Genomic DNA, 26,198 nt, shown 5'->3' with positions numbered 1-26,198 from the left:
CAGAGCAATGGTCTCCGTTCATCTCTCTTGGAAATAGAGAATTCAGGAACCAGTGTGACTGTGACACGTCAGCTACAATGAACTATGAGCCTGTTGGGATCTCAGCCCAGCTTTGCTGAGCCAGACTAGAGTGGGAAGAACACTCCTATGTTATGTAAGGCTTTATAATTTACAAAGTACATTCACAGCTTTTGCTTCTCACAAAAACTCCATGAGGTGGTCAGGAAAGGCATTGTTATCTCCATTCAAAGATGAAGAGCAAAGACCAAGGGAAGAAGTATCTCTTCGGTTTCCCCAGGACTCTCACCAGTTCAAACATACCACCCCATGTGAGAGGGGAATGCATTATATCTAGGGGTACAGTAGATGGAACGGAAATTGGAACTCCGTCCACTGTGTTGTGTCATTTCACACAGATGGGCAGTCATTCCCATGATGTACCCAGCATCCTTCCTATTTGATGTCCCCAGCACAGCCTATGTGGCCTTATCTTGTGCTAATCTGTTCATCGGCATCAACAGCAGTGCCATCACCTTCATCTTGGAATTATTTGAGAATAACCAGGTAAGCATAACTTTCTCAGCTTCTTTGTTTGATTATTAGGATACTGGAGAGTGTGATGGTCAAGCAGAGCCAGAGGCAAGCACTGTGTCTGTACAATCTTAGTGTATAAATGAATGTTGCTTCTTCCTTTCCTTTATCCTTCCCTCCTTCCCTTCTTTCCTTCCTTTCTTTTTTTCTTTAAGCTCCTTGTTCATTTGTGTGCTCTGAGTGTCATGGTTTTCTGAACCCTTTCTGCAAGTTATAAATGACCTTTCATAATCCTAAGCTTTTAGATCTTCTTACTTCTTCAAGAAGGTTTCCTTGGGGACTTTGGGTGTTAGGTTTTATACACACACACACACACACACACAGAGAGAGAGAGGTAATGCATTCATGTGATTTCAAAATTTAAAAAGAACAGAAAGGCGTGCAATGAAGAGTCTCCTTCCTACTCCTGTTTCCCACTCACCTAGTTCTCTTCTCCAGAGACAACCTTTCATATGAGTTTCTTATGTGTTCTAGAGACATATAAGCAAACACATATATAACCTTTCTCCCAATTTCTTACATATATTGTAACAGAGTAACATATACTATTGTACATGAAAATTAATCCTGAGGTTAGGGTTAGGAATTTGGAGTGCTGAGTGACTCATTTTTATGAGCTATGAAGTTCAGTTGTCCCGTTCACACCCCCAGACTTCTCCTTGTCCAGAAAGAACTGACAAGAATGAATCCTAAAAACAGTGGTTGTGACTACAGGGTTGTCTTTGCTCCACACTCCCTCTCCCAGTCCCCTGTGTCTGAGCCCTGGCCATGACTGTCCTGGTAACATACCCAGGAATCGGTGGGCTCTCCTGTGTGCCTGTGTCCCCAGCACCTCTCTAGCCTTTCCCTCTCTCAGAAGGTCTTTGAAGTTGAGAGGGTTGGTACCAGCCAGAGCATCTGCACAGACGTCCTGTGGCCCCTGTCCCCACTCCTGCCTCTGGGCGCTGCTGGGAAGACCCAAAGCAAACCTGCACTAACCACCCAGTCCAATGGCCTCCTGAGAGCGACTCTTTCCCTGATCTTGTAAGGCTTTCTGTGGCCACTAAACAAGAAGCAAAACCCCATCTGTCCCATGACTGATAAAAAAACGTACCATGTCACAGTCAGACCCCAGAAGGGAGGTAGATGAGAATACAGACTCTGCCAATGGTCAGAGCATCCTGGAAGACTGAAAATGCTGCTCTTCAGAGCTGTTTTTGTCACAGGCTCACAGCTCACTAAGTCTTAGGCGAGCCTGTTACTTCAGAATAATTAAATAGCTTAAAGCAACTCAAAACATCCTCCCTCCTGCGGGCTGCACTCATTTAGCCAACAATTACCGAGCACACCCACTCCCCTGCATAAAAAAAAAAAAAAGCTGGTTTCTTTCACCTAAACTGTGGAATAGATGCTGCAGAATTTCCCAGGATGCCACAGGAGGCTCCCCAGGTCCCAGAGGCATCCACTAGGTAAGCACCATGTGATGAATGTGCTGATATAAACAAGCATGGCCCCAGGAACTCCCCTTCCAGTCAGTAAATGACCTGCACACCAAGTTAGGAACTGATATAAACCACGGTACGTGACATTCCATAAGGCACTGTATGGCCGAACATCAAAGGAGCAAGACAGATGAAACACTACAGACCAGAGTGGGCCAAAACAGCTGGACTGTGGGGGCCAAGAGGATCTTGGTAGAGGAATTAAGTTTGAGCCTGGCCTGGAATAAGTAGGATTTTATTATCCCATTTAATAAACAATGAGGTACCTTTTGTGAACTAATCATGTGTAAGGTGTTTAGGAAGGACACCAAAATGATTTGGACCCAGTTCCTGTTCTCTGGGGACCAGTGACTAGTGCAGAAAATAGGCAGGTAAACAAATAATTAATCATGGCAATGTGGTAAGTCCTGTGAGAGAGGATTGGATATTTTACCGTGGGAATCTGGAAAGGCTTATGAGAGAAGGGGTTATTTGAGCTAGCTTTCTAAAGAAGGGCAGGAGTCTGCCAGAGAGCAGGAGGGGAAAGAGCATTCTTTCCAGCTAATAGCAATGGTCAATAGACGCTGCAAGTGCAAAGGCCTAGAGGCAAGAGAGCATAGTTCCTTCCAGGAGTAGTGGGGTGGGCCCGTGGGGAGGGGTGGATAGAAGGAGATGGGGTAACGTGAGCAAAAGTTCGGAGGCTGGAGAGGAAGGAGGTTGTGCAGCAGGGTTGGGCCAGAAGAGCGGGTCAGCCTCGCCCCCCCCCCGGCGTCCCCTCTGCCTGACACCGACACTTGAGGCTAAGGCAGCAAACACCTTCTACCACCCGAAAACAAGTCCCCACAACTCAACCCGGACGCCAGGGGAAGTCTCCAGCCGTCTTTCCTGCTGGTGACAGGTGCAGACAGCTGTAGCTGTCCTGTGGGGGCTGAGAAGCAGAGCTAGAAGATGCTCAGGGCCCCTCTCCCGTTTGGTACAAGCTAGGCTAAGATATTGCCAGTGACAGAGCCTCAGCCCCCAGTGTGGCTCACAGCTGTACCAAAGGAGAGAGCCCTGGGCCACACTCCCAGCAGCTGCATCTCCTGGTAACAAAAGCCCTGGGGCGTTCCTGTGTACTGCCAAAGCGAGTCTGCAGCGAAAGCTCCTCAAGCAGGCTGCCGGCTAGAGGCACCTCCTGTGAGTATTCCAGAACTCCTATCTGCTTGACAGATCCCTCCGGTAGCCAGTCTGGCTGCTGCATCCCCCCTGGCTGCTGCATCCCCCCTGGCTGCAGGCCTTCCACTGGTCCTGGTCCGTGAGGGCATCCAGGCCCCACCCCGCTCAGGAGGGGCAGCCAAGCTTGGCCTCCATCACTGACTGCCCTGCTTTTCTGTATTGCAGACACTGCTCAGGCTCAGTGCCGTGCTGAGGAAGCTGCTCGTTATCTTCCCCCACTTCTGCCTGGGCCGGGGCCTCATTGACCTGGCACTGAGCCAGGCTGTGACAGACGTCTATGCCCGGTTTGGTGGGTAGCAATCACATGGCCCTGGATCCTCCAAGGCCGGGAGGGCTGCAGTGGGAGTTCCTATGACAGACCTGCAGCCTGGGCTGGGGCCGGGGTCACCTGGTTGGTCTGGGATTTCCTGGACACTAGAAGGAATCGGAGTGCCTCCGTTTCCATGGCTAAGGAGACTAGGAGGGGTCAAGGGCAGTTCCTACTCTTCCCTACTCTCACTTGAGGAGCCGGTATGAGACCTGGGTTTGGCTCTGACTTAATCCCTTGCATAAGGCCTAGTCTAGCTGAGCCTAGTGTTGTAACTACGTCTTTGGGGACAGCTGGGACAGTTAAGTGGACTTAATTCCTGTCGATTTCTGGTGGCCTCCATCCCCAGGTGAGGAGCACTCTTCAAATCTGTTCCAGTGGGACCTGATTGGGAAGAACCTGGTTGCCATGGCAGTAGAAGGGTTGGTGTACTTCCTCCTGACCCTCCTCATCCAGTACCAATTCTTCTTCAGCCTATGGTACGCTCGCGCCGCTGCCCTGAGGGTGCCAAGGCCAGCTCCTTGTGCCTGTCAGTCAGGAAACTTGATTTCAGATCCAAGTGGTCATCTCTTTCCTCAGGAGCCCCACTCCATAAAGTTTTTTATGCTCTCGAAGCCTGGTTTGTTCTGAATAATACAAAGAGAGGTACATTAAAATAGGCACATTAGGATTTGTGCGTATTTAAAGTTTAAAAGTTTAAACTTTAAAGTGTTTAAAATACAATGCTATTAATTTCAATCGCTAATATTTAATCCCATTCATTTAAGAAACAGATAGTCATATTAAATCGGATCATAGCATTGCAAATGATAATGATTCATTGGTATCCAAAGTACTAGGAAATAGATTTATGCATTCATGAGAAAATAGACAAAGCGGGCCCCTATGCTAGTTAGAGATTTGAGAATGGGGACAGGGCAGGGAAGGAAGGGAGTAATATGGGGGTGACATTCGGGGTGAAGGCAGCCAGGTGCAGTGTGGAGCGGGTGGGGCAGTGATTGTGCCCCCCTGGCTGGGGAAGAAGGGGGTTCCTGCCAGCCCTGACCCACCCCAGCTGTGCCGTTCTTCCCATGCTCTTGCCTGAGGCCCTGCATCATTCCAAAGTGGGTGCTCAACCTTCCAGAAGGCAGCCCCCTCTGCCACCCAGGCTGACGTTTACTGGGCTCAGCCCAGGGGCCCAGATTGCAAATCGTGGGGCACTCAGAAGAAGCTTTCCCCGACAGTGTTTGTCTCTTGTTCTCTCATCCTCTCATGCTGAATGTGCTCACGTGTAAATAAAGATTCGGAGGACTCGTCTTGAGGTTTTGATCCACAGGGAATTGAATTGTTGGAAAGAGACTGAATGAGATAATGGGTGTCAACACACTTAGAATAAAACAACATGGCCGGTACGTGGTTCTAGTGTGGGAAAGACAGTGTGAGGAGTCGCTGTCCACGGAAGCCTCAGCCCTTACAGGACCCCTGCAGTTTTGGCCACATCTTAGGGGGAGATGTTATTTACTGAAACAGACTCCTTAGCTTCAGACTCTGGTGTCAGCACCATTGAGCGTGTCCTGCCGCATTAGGCCGGAAAGAAGACCAGAGAAGTATTCCACAGTCTCTGGCTTCAAGAAGACAGCCATGGCCATACTGAGAAGCAACCAGGAAAAGAGAGGAAGGAGAGGGAGGAAGAAGAGGTGCTCTTGGTAGAGGACACGCCTGCCTGTGGGGAGTTCAGGATATCCGTGAAAGGAGAGGGGGAGGGGGATGAGAGATGGGCCTGGAGAGGAGAGCAGAGCCAGGGGGTGAAATGCCCCCCACCTTGGTGAGGCTGAGGGCAGCAGAAAGCTGTCGGGGTGTTTTGCTCAGGGGAATGACATGATCTGCCGGGGTTAGAAGGGGAGAGACCAGACAGGAGACCGCTTTGGCACCCAGGCGTGAGACAGTGGTAACCTGAAAAGGAATGGGGTCATTAGGAGATGGAATAAAAGAAGTTGATTGGGGTAATAGTAGGAAGTCTGTTAGACAGTACTTAGTAATGAACTGGATATGGCCAGGGAGGAAGGAAGGAAAGCGTGGAGGTCAGGGTGTTCAGGGAGGGTTTCAGAGAAGACGCTGTGCTTTTAAGGACGAGGAGGATTCTGCTCCACAGGGCAGGAGAACGAGAACACTGAGCCCCTGGCGGTGCCTGCGGGGGCTCGAGCTGGGAAAGGCTAGCATGGGCTGGGGACCATGGGTAGATCGAACGGTTGGCGGAGGAGTTAGTCCAAGAGATAAATGGGAGAGCGGGTGGGAAGGGTAGGTGGAGCCTGACTGCAGGGCTCTGGGATTTCAGCTGAGGAGTTAGGGCTTTAACGTACACCTGATGGAGAACTATGGTTGGGGGCACGAGATAACCTGATGGACTAAAAGAAGTGGGAGGCTTGGGCACTAGTAACTATCATTTGCTGAGTGCTTGCCATAGATGAAGGGTTTTTTCATGATAACAGCTCTCAGGTTAGGAGTCTTGACTCTGTGCCAGACACTGTGCCAAGTGCGTCTCCACCACGGTCCCATGAGGCACATGCTCTTACCAGCCCCTCCCTATCTTATGGTTGAGGGAGGTGAGGTTTGGAGAGGTTCTGTGACATGCCCAGAGTCACACATGGGAAGGCCAGGACTGGAGCCCAGGGCAGACTCTGGACTCGAGCACTTGCCCTCTCTGCCTAATGCCTAACGCCTCTCCTGTGGGGAGTCCTTTTGAGAGTTCAAGCCTGCGGGGATGGAAGACCAGGCTGAGGCAGAAGCCAGGGAGTGGGAAGAATGTCAGAGGAAAAGAACAGTGTCAAGGATGCTGTATACCAGCTCACTGTCCTCTTTTCTTCATCTAGGACTGCCGAGCCTGCTAAGGAGCCTATCATAGATGAAGATGATGATGTGGCTGAAGAAAGACAAAGAATTATTAGTGGAGGAAATAAAACTGATATCTTGAGGCTAAATGAACTAACCAAGGTAAGGGAATAGTTGCCGGCGCGTTAGTTTGGAGGTGCCGGTTGGACCAGAGGTGGCGGCACGTTGTAGTTTGCCTTCTGTAGAATAAGCAATACGCTTATCCAGGCAATTCCTTTCCCTAATTTTATGTGAGGTTATAAAACCTCTGTGTTATAACTTGTCTTCCAAGAACACTCAATGCACTTGCCCTAGTATTCATCTTGGGCACGGACACAGGGCCTCAGTGACAGCCACTGCAACTGAGCCCCGCTGATCTTTCTCCGTTCCATTTCCACACAGGGGGTCAGCTTCGAGACTCAGTGCTCACAGCACCTCTCTGCACATTCGTGTCAAAATGTAACCTTCGCCTAAACCATCCTTTGCTCTCTTACCCTCCCTACTTAACCCTCTCTCAGTCCTCAGTTCACTTTCTCTGGACCTTACAGATTTATTCAGGCAGCTCCAGCCCAGCGGTGGACAGGCTGTGTGTGGGAGTCCGCCCCGGAGAGGTGGGTACTCTGCAGGCCACATGTGAAAGGGCCTCAGAAAATCAGCTCCTATGCATGTCTCTGGTCTCCTCTCAAGCCAGCAGATGTAAAACGTGTGCCACCATAGGTCAGGTCATTCTGATTTTCTAGTAGCCACAGGAAAAAAGTAAAAGCAGGTGAAATTAATCTTAATCATTAATTTTATACAATATATCTGAAATAGTATCACTTCAACATGTAATTCGTATAAAACATTATGAGATATTTTACATTCTTTTTTGTTATTGTTCTAAGTCTTCAAAATCTAGTGTGTGTTTACCTTATAGCTTATAGCACACGTAGATCATTTCAAGTGCTCAGTAACCACTGTCAAGGAGGAAAAATTCTCCTTCCTGCTACCCTCTTAGGTTCTGGGGCTGGAGCTCTGTCACCTGGCCTGACCAAAGACCGGTTAACAGGAGAAAAACAAAGAGAAGTTTGTTACCATGTGTACCGTACATACACAGGGGAGAGGACTACCCCAAAGGGGTGGTTAGAACTTGGGCTTATATAGCATCTTAGCAAAGGAACAATACATTTTTAGGGAAGTTGCAAGACAAAGGAAAGGAACTTATAGTTTCTAGGGTGGCAAATTGTAGGAAGGCAAGTATATGGGTAACTAATAGTAGATTAAAGGCTAGTTAGTAAAGTTTGTTATATAGATTCCTCTGGTTTCATCTCCAAGCTGGTAAGAGTCAAAAGTTGGCTCCAGTGATTAATTTTTGTCCATCTTGGTAGAGAGGCAAGGGAAACACCTTGTAAATTTATGTCCTGCTTTGAAGCAAATAGGGGGGAGGGCAGAGAGCTTTTCTTATATTTGCTTCTTCTCATTTGCCTTTGGCTCAAAAGCATCCTTATGCCAAAGTGACACATTCTGCTGCCTTATACCGTACATGGCTAGTGACCTCCACAAAGGCAGCACAGGCCTAAAATGCCTCCCCGCACCCCACACACTTGCCCCAGGGCCTGACACTCCAGACCTTCCTGGGCTCTAGGGCGAGGCCAATTCTGTGTGTTCTCCCTCAGTGCTTTGGCCTCCTGGGAGTGAATGGAGCTGGCAAAACAACCACATTCAAGATGCTCACTGGGGACAGCACAGTGACGTCAGGTGATGCCACTGTCGCAGGCAAGAGGTGAGTGTCCTGCTCATCCTGTCTCGGGGTGTCTCTCCCAGGTCCTAAGCCATGTCCTTGTCCCACCATAGGAAGGGTAAGCATTGACCCTGTATCTGAGGGTGACTCTGAGAGTCTGAAAGATATATGCAGAAGGGTGGACCTCCCAGAGGACATGGTCCAAAAAGTCTAGGACATAGACTCTCTGGAAAATTTAATTGAATTGTGATTGTTAAGAGATTCCTCTGTTAGCGTGAATTCTAGGAAAGCTCTGAGAAGTACCAAATCAGTGGTTCTTAGTCTTTTGTGGTTCATAAACATCTCACCCTTTGATCATCTGATGAACACACGCACCTTCTTCCTATAAAAATACACCAGTGTTTCCCATTACCTCTCTTCCTACGTTCTTTGCATTTTGGGGAATTTACTGAGCCCTGAAGCACATTTATGACCCTACAGGAACTCCTGGACCCCAGGTTAAGAACCTCTGTGATGACACATCCTTTCTCTGGGTTGGGTTTCTAGATGGGCGATGGTTTGGGGCCCTCAGAGGCCTTATTCTGCATTGGCTATTTCTGTGTCAACACTTGACTTTGCAGGCCAGGGTTCCTCTATAAAGGGAAAACTGGCATGTGCCCTTGGATTCTGGGAGGGTGCCTGCTGCTCTCTGAAATAAAGAGGATGGAAACAGACTGGTCATGCACAGGACAGTACAGAGAACATGAGCCTGCATTTGTCTGCCTCTTTCCAGGCTACCCTTTGAACAGCAGAGCTCACACACATTAGATGTGCCCAGAGAAACTCTCTGCCCTGGTTGATGGGTGGAGTTAGGCACTGCTGATATCTAACCAACTTCTGCTTGACTAGGGGAAGCCATCCTCAATATGGCCCAATGCTCCCTGGGTAGGGAGAGTCCTAAGCATTCTTCACTGGCTCAAATAGGATGAATTTGATTCCCCAGCCATCCCTGTTGGGTCTAGAGCAAAGGGAATGGCAGAGGTGGAGCCATGGCTGGGTCTATCTCATCTTCAGATCTAGCTTAGCCAAGCAAATGACTTCATGATGGTAACAAAGGGGAAAGGGCAGGGAGTGGAGGTGGGGGCACAATAGGTTTTAACATGAGACATCGAGTTATAGTCCGAGTGAGACACAGATGCCCAGAAGGTAAAACCAAGACAGAAGAAGCTAGAAAGAACGTATAGGTTTAAGACACAGGATTCAGGTTCTTCAGTGGAGTAGTTCCTATGAATTTGGTGAAGTACACTCCTTGCTTCTCTGGGTGGTTTTAATTGGCCCAGCCATACCTAAGTAGTTTTTGTCATAGTGGGGAACTACATGGCCTCTCTCTGTCCCATCCTGTTGCATACTGTTGCATCCATCCTTTATTCACAGACCCTAAGCTATAAGAGAAGGGGAAAAGAAATTAGATCAGTCTATGGACAGTTTATTTTTTCATCAAGGCAATATATTTTCTAGCGGGAGAGAATATATTGGTCAAAGGGAGTTGATAGACTCAGTTCGTTTCATTTCTTCTTCTCTTCTGCCAGCCTCTTGCTGTAGGTGGTGATCTGATTGGTTCCTCTTTCACTGACTGTATCTCTGCCACTAAACACAAATGGAGAAATTTACTTCCATCGGAAAGCACACGTCTTCTCTAGCGACTTTCCAAATGTTTGAAAGAGATCAAAAACCACTAGTCATTTTCTTAAATTTGATCTTCCCTTTGTTTTTAAGAGGTGAACCAATCCAAAAGCATAGCTGTCTCTGGGTAGCAGGTATTCAGTTTATCCTAGACAGGGAAACGGGAGAATCTGACTGGATTCAAAGCTCAGAACTCCTGGAGTTTATCAGTTTCTAACCAAACCGCCCCTGCTCTGATTGCTAAATGTCATGCACATTTCTAAAGCAAAATGGGAGAAGAGAAGAGGCAGCTTTCTTATCTTATTGGCAGAAACTCCTCCAGCCCTAGATCTCTGGTCACCCACTTTGCGAAGGAAACCTGCTAACTGCTTTTTCTTCTTGCAGTATTTTAACCAATATTTCTGACGTCCATCGAAGTATGGGCTACTGTCCTCAGTTTGATGCAATCGATGACCAGCTTACAGGGCGAGAACATCTTTACCTTTATGCCCGGCTTCGAGGTGTACCAGCAGAGAACATCAAGAGGGTAAATAAACATGGTTTGTTATGGCTACTCGAGAACCTGTTTTATGAGAATGCATTTATTTAGAGATGGGAAAGCTGGAGCACGCTATCCATTTATTCATTCAACAAATGCTCGACTGAGTGTCTGCTACGTGTCAAGTACTGTTCTGGAAAACAAGGGTATAGCAGTGAACAAAATAGATAAAAAAAAAGTCCTGCCCTAATACCTAACAAAACGATATACACATTTACCCTTTGATCCGGTACAAAATGCATATGCACAAGGTTATTCACTGCATTTTACTCATAAAATATGGGAAATTAGCTAAATGTTCAGACATAGGAAATTGGCTGAATAATTTGTGATAAATACATACAATAAGGTCTTATGCAGCTGTAAAAAGGAAGAAAGCAAAGAAAATCTCTGAACTGATATGGAGTTCTTTCTAGGAGATATAGTTAAGTGAAAAAAGCAAAGTGCAGAAGAGCACATGTGGAATGCTAATTTTTAGTGTAAGAAAGTAGGAAAAATAAGAAAGCGTAAATATGTCTGCTTACCTTTACAAATAGAAATATAGGAAGGATAAACTGGAAAACAATAAATGTAGTGGTCAGCAAGAGAGAAATGGGAGAGAATAACACTTCTCTCAGGGTATTTTTTTTGTATAGTTTAAACTTTTAGAAGCATGTTAATGTTCTACATATTCAAAAAAATAAAACTAAATCAGTAAGAATGAAAAAGAGGTAAAAATGAAAACAAAAAGAAAATCCTAACACTGAAAGCAAGCTAAAATAAATTAATCCAATTTTATTTCAAATGAATGTAATAATCATACAGGAGGGGAGGAAAAGAACTAATACAAATAACTGATGATACAATATTTGACAGTATATCCTCAGTCTTGGGCAGTTAGAGCAGAAAGAAAGAGCTACAAGCAAATTATGAGCTCTTTTTAGTTGATTTGTTTCTTTAGTGGCATGGGCAAGGCAATTCTGAAACAATTTTACATGGTTTGTAGGACTAAGTAAATGAATAAATGTGTTTATGTTGTTTGGAGCCAGAGTTCTCAGTGTGGAAGAAGAGACATACAAATATGAAAAGGGGGAAAGTAAGAAAGAATCCTGTAAGGATGGATTGGAATTGGAGCTATTACTGTGAACTCATGAAATAGTTGTGTGCTTATGTTTGTGCATGCATGCCGTATGAGCTCATGTATATTGTACATATGTGTACATAGGTATGTGCATGTGTGTGTATGTTTGTGTGTGCATATATCTGTCCTCTGAAAAGGCCAAGACGCAAAAATACCCCAGTAAAAATGAGTATATCTAAGTGTCCAGATTTTGATCTCTAATACCATTCCCCACTAAAAGGAATTATGACTCTTCAGACAACTGACAAATTCCAGGGCTGAGACACCATAGGTAAAATGAGCCTGGAACATCTTATTAAGTCAGAAAGTAAAGAGTGCTTTAAAAAAAAAATGATAGAGGCATGTCATAAGTGCACAGGAGCCATCTTGAAGGGGCTCCCAATGGCCAAATGTGGGACTATTTAAGCATCAACATAATTAAATACCATGACAATTGTAAAACATTGGAGGAAAAGTAGGGATTTATAACTCCATATTGTTAAGTAGATAAGTAAATAATCAGGAGAGAAGGGATGGTTCTTGCCTACAGTCAGATGCTGAGAGCCAGCTAGTTAGCGTGCAGGAAGTTGCAGAGCTCAAAACTCATTCTGCAAGGATCAGAGTAAAGACTGGGTGTGACAAGATTTGTGGTTGCTGAGTCTAGGGGAAATTTTTATGAAAAGCAAGATATTTTTATGGCTTAAAAGTGTCTCCCACAGATTGCTTATTGGTTGTGAGGGGGAAGCCTGATAATCTTACAGTGGAGAAATTAGACAACACTTTAACTGGGTACTCAAAACCACCATCACCACTGAGGCTCAGATGGACATCCCATACCCCTAGGTGTGATACCCTGAGAAGGACACAACTTCACCTACAGAATATTCTGATTGGGATGCATAACCTGAACCTTACCATGAGAAAACATTTGACAAGATCTAGAGAAACATTCTATTTAAATATATATATATATATATATATATATATATATATATATATTTATGTATATATGTATATATGGGTTGTAGTCTTAAAAATTATCAAAGTCATAAAAGACAAGGAATGGCAGAGAAAGCCTATGGAGATGTTCCTGATCACAGGAGGCTAAGTAGACACAGTGACTGAATAATGTACACTACACTGAAGCCTGTTCTGGAGAGAAAATAGTGCTGGAAAGGACATTACTGAGTGAATTGGAAAAATCAGACTGTGAAGGGTAATAATCTAGATAAAAGTGTCATGACAGGGCTTCCCTGGTGGCGCAGTGGTTGAGAGTCCGCCTGCCAATGCAGGGGACGCGGGTTCGTGCCCTGGTCCGGGAAGATCCCACATGCCGTGGAGCGGCTGGGCCCGTGAGCCATGGCCACTGAGCCTGCGCAGTGAGAGGCCCGCGTACCACAAAAAAAAAAAGAAAAAAAAAAGTATCATGACAATATTAAATTTACTGACAATCATAACTGTACTGTGGTTATGTAAGAGGATGTCCCTATACTTAGGAAATAGACACTGAAGTATTTAGGAATGAAGGGCCAAGTATAACTGACCCTCAGATGAGTCTGAAAACATTGTGTGTGTGTGTAAGAGAAGGAGAGAGAAAAATAGACTAAGAGTCTATGAGTGTTCTTTGCACTATTCTTATTCTTACACGATTCTGTCAGTTGGGGACTATTCCAAATAAAAAGTAAAAAATGGAGCTTATATTCTAGTGGGAGGGACAGACACTAAAAAGATAAACAAGTAAAATATACAATACATTTGAGAGTAAAAAGTCCTTAGGGGAAAAATAAAGCAGGGAAGAATTGTGGGGTATGCACTTTTAGGTAGGGTGGCCCAGGGACAGCTTCACAGAGGAAGTGACTTCTGGGTGAAGACCTGAGTGAACCATGTGGATATCTGGGGGAGAACATTCCAGGTAGAGGCGCAGAAGGCAGAGGCATGGTGGGCCTGTCTCCGAGAGACCTCCCTAGCTCTCCTTCCGTGCACATGCACGTGCACACACGCACACACACAGTATTCTCTGTCGTAGTTTACTGTTGAGTTCCCTCAAAGCGCTGTTACAATCTGTCATTATTCTGTGTATTTTGGTTGTCTGTCACCACCCCCTGCCATCTGTGAGTACAGCAGCAATGGCCATGTTCACCATTATTCTTTAGCACCTTCTATGCCTGGTTCATAGAAGGTGCTCAATAAGTATATAATAGATGCACACACAAGACTTCAAGCGTGACCGTGATGAGGGGTGGTATCAACAGGTCTGGGACCCACCATCTTCTTAAACAGACCCTAGGACTCTTCCTCTTCTACTCCTAGCCATAGTCCAGGACACTGGGTGAGAAGCATTGTCCGACTCTTTTAAAGCTGAAGGCCATTTCTCAGGGGGCTACACCCAACGGGTGTGGAGCAGACCAAACCACATGGAGATCTAAGGCCCACAGTGGAAAGGAGACATCTGGCCCTTGAAGGCCACAAGCCACCCCCTGAGCCAGCAGGTGGTCCTTTTTCAGCCTAGCTGGGTCTGTCATCCTGAAGGTGTGTGATCTGGGAGCCCAAGACTTTGAGTTGGTGGAGGTTTGGGGTGTTTGCTTGTTTGTTTATCCCAAATGGGATTTCTTTCTCTTCCCTAGGTGACAGACTGGAGTATTAAGAGCCTGGGCCTGTCTCTCTACGCAGACCGCCTGGCCGGCACCTACAGTGCAGGCAATAAGCGGAAACTCTCCACAGCCATTGCACTCATAGGCTGCCCACTGCTGGTGCTACTGGTGAGCACCACCGGGACCACCAAAGGGCTTGCAGGAGCTGAGTGCTGCATCCTGTTGTCGGGTCAGCAGATTTAGAAAACGCAGCGGGCTGTGTTTGTCTGGGTTTTTGCCTGTTCTGCTCGTTTTGAGTATATCAGCCCAGTGTTTGGTTCACAGCTCTTGGGGGGAGATAGAGTCATAACACATTCTTACTGTGAGTTCCTGGGAAGCCTCTTGGGGGCTGCAGGCTCTAGCAGGGAAGTTCACCCCCTCTGCAGAATGTCAGGGACTGGTCAAAATTTTTACTGCCTGACAAGGCCTGTCTGGGGTCCTAACTGGACAGGCGCACTGGCCTGGAGCAACAGCCCATGTGGATCTCACCAAAGCTAGACCAGGCCTGAGGCCCCCATACCCATGTAGTCTGGGGTTTATGAAGGCATGGATCACAGGCCTTGGAGGGACCTTGAAAATCACCTGAGCTATCTTCCTGCCTCCTTGCAAACATATACAGAGGATTTTTTCCTTTTTTTTAAGATAACTCTATCATTGCCTTAATCAACCTTAACCCATTCACGGGCTGAGACGGGTCTAGAGGTGTGCATGATGTTTCTTCACGGTCCTGATTCACCTCCCGCCTTCCATGCCCTGTGCTGGCTTCCCCGGGTCTTGCCCCACGGGGGAGTGAATTTGTGTTTTGTCTGCCAGAGAGCAGAGCTGCTCAGAGGGAGTCAGCCAAGGAGGGTGCCGGAACCAGCCCCCTGTCCTCTCTGCCTCCCCACAGGATGAGCCCACCACAGGCATGGACCCCCAGGCACGCCGCATGCTGTGGAACACCATCATGAGCATCATCAGAGAAGGGAGAGCCGTGGTCCTCACTTCCCACAGGCAAGAGATTCCCAGGGACTGGGGTGGAGCGGGCGGGCAATGGAGTCCGGTCCTCCCAGCCCTCACCTGCTCTCCCCCGCCCCCAGCATGGAGGAGTGCGAGGCGCTGTGTACCCGGCTTGCCATCATGGCGAAGGGCACCTTTCAGTGTCTGGGCACCATTCAGCACCTCAAGTACAAGTAAGGATATGGTGGGGATTGCCTTTATTACCTTCTGGGGAGAAAGGGGCAGTCAACCAGGCCCTGTGCTCTCTACTAACATGTGGGGGAGTCCTGCTGCCCCCTCATCCCACGGGCAGCGGTGTCGGGGCCTCATTCTGCAGCAGTAGATGGAGAAAGCTGTTGTGCTGAATGTAACTCCTCTCTGTTGAGCTAACTGCCTATGGCTGAAGGCTCACCGAGTCTCCAGATGGGGACTCTGATCGGGGCAAATGCAGAGCCCAGTTGGGATGAGGGAGGGTCACTACCACTGCCTAATTATCCCACCACTTAGCCCAGCAGATCCAGAATCCATGACCCATTTAATAAGAGTCCACAACCTTGGTAGGAATGATTCAGAGACCAAACGGCCTGAGCAATCAGTGTTCCTTTCTGCCATGTCATATGCTTTTGAATTTGAGAAATGACCATGTATCATATGACAAACCAGCAATGCCAGTCATCTTCAGCAGGATTATCCCGTCCCTGTAAATTGTAGACTGCTGTAAATAATGTGTTATTAATAACAGTTTGTGCGCCAAAGCCGACAGTCACTTAAAATAAGGTTTTTTTAAGAATGTCATGCTCCTTTGCCTTCTGATACGCTTTATAAACTGTGAAGGGTGGACTATAGTTATCACTCATTGATCAGAGATAAATGAGAGCCCAGGACAGAAGAGTCACCATGCCCGTTGGTGAAAGGAAGAGAACCTAATGCACCTCATCTACACCAAGACGCTTCATCTCCATGTATCCAGGAGAGTGTCTTGCACGATACACGTCACGCTTCATACACATCATACAGATAAGTGGTTGAGAGGAAGGTCTAGCAGATGAGCTGCATTTGGGCACTTGACCCATGATACCTTGAGCAGCTACAGCTTGCACACTACACAGATATCTAGGGGGACTTCAGCACGTGAGGTCACCAGACCCACGTCAGCAACTTACAGTGGCCACCTGCTGGAGACACGATTGCTCCCTACTCCTTTCCCTCTCAGTCCTCAATATCCCCATGGGAGAGCACGTGAGAGGGAATGTTCCCATGTGGAGGATGGTCGATTTTCCGGGCCTGAAAGGTAAAGGCATTTTATTGTAAAGGGGAACAATCCTGGATCATGGAGAGAGCCCTGAAGTAAGTATACCCTGCTGTAAGTGTGAAGGGAAGCCAGCTCGCCATGCATTCACTCTGGTGGACCATTCTTTATCCACAGGTGGGTGACCTGGTGAGGGGAGGAGGGGAGCACCGATGGCCCTGGCCCTGGCAGCTCCATTTGTTCTGGAAGCTTCCCCAGGGAAGAGCTGCCTTCCCAAACTTTGCTCTCACCAGGCCAGTCTCTTAAAGGGCCAGGCAGTCTTTCCACCACCAAGTAAGCACTGGGCAGCCTGTGATCTCAGCACAGGGCTCAGACCACCCTTGACTTCAGCAAGTATGTTAAAGAGCAAGGAGCAGGGAACACCCATGTCTCCAAGAGGTGGACACAGGAAGCTGTGACACAGGTCTGGAGACCCACTTCACCACACAAGGCATTTAGACCTCTAAAAACTAGTATCAAACCACTTCTCCAGGAACCATCATGGCCCTTTTAATCCTAGTTTTAAACATGTACACTAGGTCTGTAGTACATGCCTTTAATCCCCAATATTTTTGATGAGTCTAGTCCTCATTTCAGGATTTCCTTAGACCCAACTGCTAACAGGCCTGTACCACACTGCCATGTGCTTCCCTCAGGTTTGGAGATGGCTACATCGTCACAATGAAAATCAAATCCCCGAAGGACGACTTGCTTCCCGACCTGGGTCCTGTGGAGCAGTTCTTCCAGGGGAACTTCCCAGGCAGCGTGCAGAGGGAGAGGCACTACAACATGCTGCAGTTCCAGGTCTCCTCCTCCTCCCTGGCCAGGATCTTCCGGCTGCTCGTCTCCCACAAGGACAGCCTGCTCATCGAGGAGTACTCAGTCACACAGACCACGCTGGACCAGGCAAGGCCGAGAGGGAGCCACGTGCAGAGCGGGGCCGGGCAAAGACTGGGCTAGAATCCACACGAGAACGAGGCAGGACATGCCCAAGTGCCAACACTCTAGTCCCTCTGTCCATTAGGGCAAAACTTGGAATATCAGAAATTGTCTTCTAACAACATTTCAGCCATCAGCAGACTTCACGGACCTTTTCACAGCATCCTTCCCAACAACTCTAGGACATTATTTCTCCTTCCTGGTTTGTGGTGGTGGCCATTTTTTTCTTTTCAAATCAGCTTTACTAATGCTTAATTTAAATACAGTAGAAAGCACCCACTTGAAGTGTACAGTTCAGTGAGTTCTGATAAATGTGTGCCATGTGTCAGGTTTTTCAACGTGATCGCTTTTTATTGTGGTAAAAAATACATATAAATATATATATATATATATATATATATATCATAATTAACCTTTTTTTTTTTTTTTTTGAGGTATGCGGGCCTCTCACTGTTGTGGCCTCTCCCGTTGCGGAGCACAGGCTCCGGACGCACAGGCCCAGCGGCCACGGCTCACGGGCCTAGCCGCTCCGCGGCATGTGGGATCTTCCCAGACTGGGGCACGAACCCGTGTCCCCTGCATCGGCAGGCGCACCCTCAACCACTGCGCCACCAGGGAAGCCCATAATTAACCATTTTTAAGTGGCATTACACTTCAGTGGCATTAAGTATTGATAGGTTCACATTGTTGTGCAACCATCACCACCATCCATCTTTAGAAATTTTTCATCTTCCCAGACTGAAATTCTATATTCATCAAGCAATAACTCCCCGTAACCACTCCCCCAGCCACTGGTAACCACTGTTCTACTTTCTGTTGACTACTCCACGTACCTCATATAAGTGGAATCATATGATATTTGTCCTTTTGTGCCTAGCTTATTTCAGTTGACATAATGTCCTCAAGGTAAATCCACATGATAGCATGTGTTAGAATATCCTTTCTTTTTAAAGTTGAATACTATTCAGTTGCATGTATATGCCATGTTTTGTTTATCCATTCATCCATATGGACATTTGTTTCTGGGTTTCATTGGGGTTTTTTTGGTTTTTAAATAAAGACCCTTAAAGACTATTCAGTAAAGCAGTGGAAATAGGCAAGTCTCTGTTTACCCTCTGAGGAGCTTCTTATCAGCATAAGCAGGTGGAGGCAGGGACAGGCACACTGAGGAGAGGAGGAAAGTGGGGAGATCCGCTCCTGTTCTGCTGGCTTGGGATATTTTAGTTACTCCTTTAGAGTTTCAGGAGGACACCGGTAGCTGAGACTCTGTCTTGCCTTGTTGACCTTTTAATCCTCCTGTGGGCACTCCTTTGGCTTAGCTCACAATTCCAAGAAAAAGCCCTGTGCCCTGGGCAGGGCACAAGCTGCTCCAGCAGGGCTGTAGTTAACTGGGGAAAACAGAAAGCAAAGTGGGTGGCTGGGTGGAAGATGCCATTTTCTGGAAACATCTACCTACTCTTGCTCTTCCCCTGCCTCCAGGTGTTTGTGAACTTTGCTAAGCAGCAGACTGAAACTCATGACTTCCCTTTGCACCCTCGAGCTGCTGGAGCCAGTCGACAGGCCAAGGTACCCCTGCTACCCCTTCCCCGTCCCCTGCTTGAGGCAGATTCTTGGCTCAGGGACCCAACTGGTCCACTGGGCCTGAGGGGCCCCAAGGCCCAAATATGCCTCCTGCAGAGAGCCCCGCCCATACCAGACCCCCACCGCCGCCCTGCCTCTCCTCACCTGTCCTGTGCTGCAGGACTTTTCAATCAGTAGTTGTGTAGTTTCCTTTTATAATCAGGAAACCTTTGGGTGGTATGGGAGAGCATTTTTGAAAAGAATTTTCCCGCATAGTTTCGCTTACAGCAAAAAAGCACTTGGATTTTGGAAATAAGCAGGGAAGATAGGAGAGAATATTAAAACATTTCAGTTGTTGGGATACTTGAGATATATGTCTGATCGTATGTTTGAGTCTCAAAGGAAGGAAATTAACTGGCACTCATTTCAGTGGTGGACTCGTTTGGTTAGGGCAAGACTTATTGTCTGTTTTGTGAAGAGGGCTCTTTGTTCTTTATCAAAGTATCAAGACGATGAAGGAAGAAACAACAGAAGGTATGCATCCTGGCCTGTGATAACTCGGGGTAGGTGCCTCCAGGTTCCTGCCCTGACACAGCGCCCCATGTAAGGAGCACATTAATCCTAGTTCCCCAGAAAGAGAACAAGAGAGATCTGGAGAAAGTTCTGGAGGAGGTGCCAGGATCCAGGTGCCTTGGCCTAAGCCTGGGATGTTAAAGGGCCCAATTAACTCAGCCATCCTCTCCTGACTTACCTGGAGAGTAAATCAAATAAAAGCAAAGCATTTTTCCAATAAACAAAGAATGCAAAGCCTTATTTCCCATGAAGTTCTCATTCCTTCCACCAGTTTCTTGATTGCAAGAAAAACCAAGTGTAGGTAATGACTGAAACAGTCCTTTCCAAGGCACGGCTTGGGATGAATTTTTCCCCTTTCTCTTGACCAGTGGAGACCTAATGGCTACTTAGCAAAGCTGACCTTGCCCAGAAATGCCTAAGTAAAGGCACCAGGGAAAGTGAGTTTTGCTGAGATTTTCCAGCCACTCTTTCTAATTTATAGATCTCGTAGTTGCTGTTTACACCAGTAGACAATTATTCTTTGAAAGCCGCTTGCAGTTACAAATCCTTTTTATAACTCAATATATAATTAGGTAGCAAAAGTGTTTCCTAGAGCTACAAACGGTCTCTGCACCCCAACCTGGCATATGCCCTCTTAAAGGGCTAATACTAGGTCATCTCTGGGCCTGACAAGGGGCACTCACAGGCTATGATCTGCAGCATTTAATTCCAAACTTCCCCCCTTATTAGATTTGACCATTTTTCTGTTTTTTCTGTCACATTTTAGCATACAAATATTAGAAACCTACTGCAACACTTTTATTAAATTGGTATCTTTCTATAATAAATTTGTGATTCAAAACCTAACTCTTACTCTATGACATACCACCCTTATAAAGGTTCACAGAAATCCTCCTGCATAGCGTTGTACATAAATGTCATGAAACAAACAGTAATAATGTTTCTGTTTACATTATCCCACTTTAAAACAATTTTCCTCTGTAGGAAGTGGACAAAGGGAATTCTGCACCTCAAGGATGACCTAAATGGTGACTTCTGGGCTTTTGAGACAGTAAGAACATGATAACTTTCTTGGGCTAAAAAACACACCAAAAGGCACCATAGGAAGTCGTACGGAGGGCGTAGCTGACGTGCATGTCAGCATGTAGCGCGTGGGGCGGGGGTGGGGTAGGGGTGTGGGCATGAGTCTTTAAAACGTCTGGATTGTAGAATCAGAAGGACCTGCAGGATCATCGGCTCCAACCTTTACAGACAAGGAAACAAGCATAAACTGTAAGCTTGGGTGATCTGATAGACTTCAGTGCCCTCAGCTGAGCTTCCTTCAGAGATTGACTGACAGCTATTTGACTTGAAATCTAAAAGCCATCTCACCACCTCTCCAGAAAACTGAGATGAGAAGAGTCCATCTGATCTCCTTCTACACTGCTTGTGTTTCCGCTGCAGCTGGAAAGGAACTCTGGGCAGCTGGAAGTGCAGGAGCCTTTGCCATATGGTCGTTCAGTCAGGCCAGCCAGCATAAGTAATCCCTTGGCAGCAGAAACAAACATATGTGAGGCACACAGCGAATTCCAAATGGGGGCTCTTTTAGAAGGAAACCAGAACTGACTTGCTCACCTGGAACACCTGATGGTGAAACTGACCCAGCCAAATGAGTGCAAAACCCTTTTCATCGGGACCACAGAAGTGGAAAACTCGGTCCATCTTCCTACGGGCTGTGGCCTCCACACTGCTCTCATTTCAAGTTGCTCTGCTTTTTTCTGTGTGTGTTTTATTTTTAAGGAGAAAATAAAATGCAAACATACTTATCACAAACTATCCAAATTCACTGATCTCCCTGTGTGCACCATCTGGTATAGATTTAGACATTCTTGGTGCCTCTATGGCTTCCCATCATTGCGTGAGCTTCTGTGAGAATTATTACCACAGGAGTGCCTGTCACAGCAAGATTCTGCAATGCTGTGGTGGAAATGAATGGACTAGTCTTGATGTTCCATGTCAAGTCAGCTTCATATGGTTTGACGACAATACCCAACTGGCAATGCATGTAAACATTATCCACTGTCAGCTGGGTATTATTTGCATCTAGGTTTTCCGTCTGTTTGCCCAGCTTATTTGAATGCCTATCTCATAGGTATAATTAAGACAGGATACAAAGAGGCAAGAACAGGTGAGAGTGGCTCTTTGGTTGGTGATGAGATCCAACATGTCTTTGTAACTGTTTGAAGATGCTGAGGCCGTTTCCACAGTGCCAACGTGTTCATTCCTGCAATGATGTTAGGAGGCAGTGCTTTACAGGACATCTACTTGTTCACATAAAAATACACCAAGAATCAGAAAAAAAATACTTTCAAACCAAATTATTTCAAAAGGCTTATGGACAAGAACAGCAAATGGGCTTCCTTGCCAAGCAGCCTCCACTCTGTGACCTGCAGATGGGCTTCCTAGTTCACACAGTTTCTAGAGCAGTGCTGCTCAATGCATGTTACACTGTGGGTACACTCCAGAGGCCAGGATAGAGGCAGGTGTCAATGAAAATAATCAATAAACAAGATTGTAAACAATAAGAAGAATAGGAAAGGGTTTTTATTTGAGCCAAACTGAGGACTATAGCCTGGAAGCCAGCTTCCCAGATTACTCTGAGAAACTGCTCTGGAGAAGCAGTGTTTCTCAGCACAGTTTTATATCTTGTCAGAACAAAGAACAGTAAACAAGTCAGGGATACATTTCTTCAAAAAAAAAAAAAGGACAGACCAGCACATACACGTACAGCATATACAGTATTGCCTTGGAACCTGGGAAGAGATTCTTATCACCAAAAGAGTACCAACATTGGTGTCCCAGGAAGAGGGGCATTTCATTTTCAACGTGGACATTCTTTACTTCTGGTCAATGTGCCCTTTTCTTTAATAATTAAATGTATGTTTGATAGGCCACAAACAGGCTGTTTCAGTTAGCATAAAATTTAACTCGGGTATAAGCCAGAATGACTTCCCCATACTTCGATATGTGAAAACTTCTTTCATCAGAGGTAAGAAAGGAGGGAGGGAAGAGGAAGAGAAAAATGCTGAGACCCAATAACTGTTATTGAGAAAGGGACATGGGAGAAATTGAACCTGAAGTAGTGACATTTTTCCCTGGGCGAGGAGAGTCCTGTGCTTCTCCAGAGGTAGAGAGAGGGTAGGAGGCAACACAACTTTACATCCTGCACAGCTGCTGGCTTGCAGCTTTGCAAATAGTAGATTCTTGGCAAATAACTGCTGATAGCGTTTACAAAACCACTTCGGTTGCCTCAGAGCTTAATCTGGTTTTGACTTTTTTTTTTTAATCTACCAGTGACCAAAACCAAAAAAATCACTTAAACTAGGGTTAGACTAGAGTTTGGGAGAGCCCAGGAGTGTACTATTGATCACCCTGATCACCCAGGTGCTTACATCACCCTGTTGCGTCCAGCTGGTTCTGTAAATTTATGTTAGCAACTACAATATCACAAGAAAGAAGACTAAGAACGGAGGGGGGATCAGCAGTCATTCGTGGTGGGGGTAAGGGTTTGAGGCAAGCATCATGGACTCTGGGAAGAGTCAGGTATAGGTAAAATCTTGCCCTGCCTTGGGGAGGAAAGCTCAGTTTAACTGTCTGTCTCTACTACACCCGAGCTCTCCAATGACAAGGTCTGTCTTTTTCATCATTTTCCCCAGCTCCTGACTCACAGAAAACACTCAAAAAATACTTGCTGAACTGAACACTTTAAAAACTCAGAAAAAAGAAAAAAACAGAAAAGAAGTAGGTCCAAAAAATGATGCTTCCAGACAGCCGAAGACAGTAGCGAAGGGCAGGCAAAACAACAGGGATGCTATGCTTTAAAAAATTTTAGTCACGGGGAATTCCCTGGCGGTGCAGTGGTTAGGACTCTGTGCTTCCACTGCCGGGGACCCAGTTCTGGGAACTAAGATCCCATAAGCTGCAAGGTGTGGGCAAAAAAAACCCCACATTTAAAAATAAAAGTTAAAAACACTAGTAACGAAAGATAAGCAGGGAAAACTCGAGAAGGAGGAGGCATGCACACACTTTGGGTTTGAGTAATATTCAAGTTGGAAACTTGGCCCAAATCTCCTGAGAACATGTTAATCTATTGAAAAATCTCCCAATCTGGCTTAATATGAGAGATTTACAAAGAAGAGGAAGATAAAATGGAGAGAGTTCAGAAAATTCTCAGCAGATATTCCAGGAATATGACTTGCTGCCAGATTTTCTAAGCTTCCATACTTCCTTGTGGAACTCGAGATTTTAAAACGGCTGGGATCAAAAGAGAATCTCTTTTACTATGAGTGAACAGCGCATAGCTTCATTTGGTCCCACTACTATGGCTCTCCTAAAGAAAGAAGAAGAGGGAAGTGGGGCAGAAAACAGGTCAGCAAAGCTCTGGGCTTGGAAGAAAGGGTCTCTTGTGGCAGCCTAGGTATTTGCACGGGGACCAGTGAGGAGGAAGTTCTGCACCAGAGGCCTGAGGGGCTTATGGAAAATGGAAGAAGGTTTTCCCCTAGAAAAAAATGGCCGCATTACCTTTCTGAAACAGGCAGAAGCACTCAGCCCCCTGGACCCAGGCTATTTGGGGCTTGGTTTCCTCAGTGTGGTAATTCAGTGCCTCAGCAGGTCCTCTGGGATGAATGGTTCATGACTCCTGGTGTCCACAGGGCATAATTGCTGCCACATTTTGTCCAAGGTGTTTGTCAAATTGAAGGAAGCACAGGCACTAGAAGTTTTCAGGTTCATAAACCTACAGGCTTGCAGAGCTAGAAAATAGCTCCCTGTTCAAAAACTAAGCCCTTATATAATTGTTTGGTTTACACTGTTCTAATGGAAAAGGAAACCAAGTCCCAGAAGGATTAAATTACATGGCTGGCCACCCAGCCTTCCCTTCAGGCCCCACTCTGGTCCTCCTCCAGTTACTTCCCTCCCATGTCTGAGGAGATATGCCCACCAGACCCAGAAATCCCTGCCCAGCTGGTGTAAAGTCTGCTTCTAGGGCCTGGTGGGCCTCTTTCCTGGGTCACAGGTGGTCCTTGATCACACAGGGTCAAGTCTACACATGACACACGAGGCCCTTTGGGAAAGCAGGAAAACAATGAAAATCAGGGTGAGTCATGGGGCAGCTGGCTCTGCACCACCACTGTCCAATGTGGGAGTCCAGAGTTGAGCCTAGGTCATCATGGAGGTCATTATTTAGCAGTTTCTTAGCTTAATTTATTACTTTAAGGATTGAGACATATATGGGTGAGAACTCCCAAAAGGTACTCTCCTCAGAGCCTTTCCCAAAGCTCACCATGACACACACTTGGCTTTCTGAGCAGCTGCCTGATATCAGGGCTCAGACATTTATGTCTCGTGAGTCAAGCTTTGGCCAAACCAGTCATCCTCTTGGTTTTGTACATTAGTAACTTTCATAAGGGACCACAGCCTCTTGTAGCTGAATCCCGTAGTCTTGGGTTGTGGTGAGTTTCAGGGGGCACATGTTATCTACAGAGCAGTGCACACATAGCACCTGGTCGACAGCATCCCAGGCAACACAGCTTTGCTGTGGTGCTATTCTCATTTTCTACCAGAGCTTGGCAATCTCTTTGCTCTTGAATGATACTGACTGCTGAGTCCATCCTCTTATGCCTACTAGAGAAGCAAAGGGGTAAGAGAGAAGGTGAGAGGACACTGAGGGCAGGGGAGGGGCAGAAAGCATCCAATTCTCCACGTTCTGGAACTAAAGCAGTGCACAAGACACAGCCAGTGTCTCTATGGTGTTAACATTCTCATGCGGGGGTCATCAAACTTTCTGAAGGGGCCAGATAGTACATATTTTTAACTTTGCAGGTCATACAGTCTCTGGTAGCAACTACTCAGCTTGGCTCTTTTAGCAGGGAAGAAGCTGTAGACAATATCTAATGGAAGGAGTGAGGCTGGGTTTGGTCTACAGATCATACTGTGCCCACCCCTGTTCTAGTGAGAAAGCAGAGGTTAGAAGACCAGCAAAAGCAGCTCCAGATGCCTTTTAGGGACCCTGATACCACTTGTTTCCTTTCCTCTGTTTTATAATAGGGACTTCAAGTAACTCCAGTTTAGATGGGACAGCAGATGTTCAAAGATAAGTCCAAGGACAGAGAATGGAGATAATTTTCAAGCTCAGAAACTATCATTTCAGATCTCCAATCTTGACTGATGCCCCAGCTTACAAAATAATCCTTAGTGATAACAACTGACAGCAGCCTAGTTTACAGGAAGGTGTAACTGAGCCTGAGTTTTTACCTGCCTTATATCTGCCTCACTTCATGCAACAAGATGTCTTAAAGCACAACATCAGTTCCTACCTATAAACCAGTGGTATTTGAGGGCCCAGCTCCAAACATCCATGTTGGTTTCCTCAGCTGACTCAGAAGCTCTTAGAAACATAATAATATGGTCAATAGGGTTGATAAATTTTTAAATTTGGGCTTTTGGGCCCAAAGGAAGAACCAGGGAAGAACCTGGTCAGGTGTCAGGGAAGAACCAGGAAGTCCCCATTTATTTTTAGTCCCCCTTTTGGAGAGGCGCTCCCTTTTTTGGAGTACCCAGTGGTATTCACTATAAAGACATGAGCTTTGAGAACTACAGAATGCTAAGCAATTATACAACTTTACACTTTTTGTTATTTTAATTGTTGTTACTCTCTGAAATTCTGAACTAATTAGTTTCCTACTTCTATTACTACTTATGTATTTACTTATTTGAACACTCCCCCTAGAAGTAACTAATTTCCATCTCTGCCA

The 26,198-nt window shown here is 46.3% G+C and overlaps 1 protein-coding gene across 7 annotated transcripts in view; it reads left to right on the top strand.

Moving 5' to 3' along the window:
• Positions 1-26,198, top strand: part of ABCA4 (ATP binding cassette subfamily A member 4) — a 184,966-nt gene that overhangs the window by 143,860 nt on the left and 14,908 nt on the right. For 5 of the 7 annotated variants that reach the window (XM_079915775.1, XM_079915773.1, XM_079915772.1 and 2 more), the window contains 13 exons: positions 417-564; positions 3,432-3,555; positions 3,923-4,052; positions 6,423-6,543; positions 6,969-7,031; positions 8,076-8,182; positions 10,187-10,328; positions 14,064-14,198; positions 14,959-15,062; positions 15,149-15,241; positions 16,992-17,241; positions 18,754-18,840; positions 20,392-20,528. In XM_079915775.1, coding sequence (XP_079771901.1) covers positions 417-564; positions 3,432-3,555; positions 3,923-4,052; positions 6,423-6,543; positions 6,969-7,031; positions 8,076-8,182; positions 10,187-10,328; positions 14,064-14,198; positions 14,959-15,062; positions 15,149-15,241; positions 16,992-17,241; positions 18,754-18,840; positions 20,392-20,427 — 1,540 coding nt within the window. In that variant the 3' untranslated portion in view covers positions 20,428-20,528. Of the gene's footprint in view, positions 1-416; positions 565-3,431; positions 3,556-3,922; positions 4,053-6,422; positions 6,544-6,968; positions 7,032-8,075; positions 8,183-10,186; positions 10,329-14,063; positions 14,199-14,958; positions 15,063-15,148; positions 15,242-16,991; positions 17,242-18,753; positions 18,841-20,391; positions 20,529-20,616; positions 21,153-26,198 lie in introns of those variants that run through there. The other 2 variants (XM_079915774.1, XR_013827457.1) reach the window with 2 other exon arrangements.

The sequence above is a fragment of the Stenella coeruleoalba genome, assembly GCF_951394435.1.
Source record: "Stenella coeruleoalba genome assembly, chromosome: 1".
Classification (NCBI taxonomy): Eukaryota; Metazoa; Chordata; class Mammalia; order Artiodactyla; family Delphinidae; genus Stenella; species Stenella coeruleoalba.
Note: the sequence above shows the minus strand (reverse complement) of the source record. Positions and strands in the feature narration are given on the sequence as shown.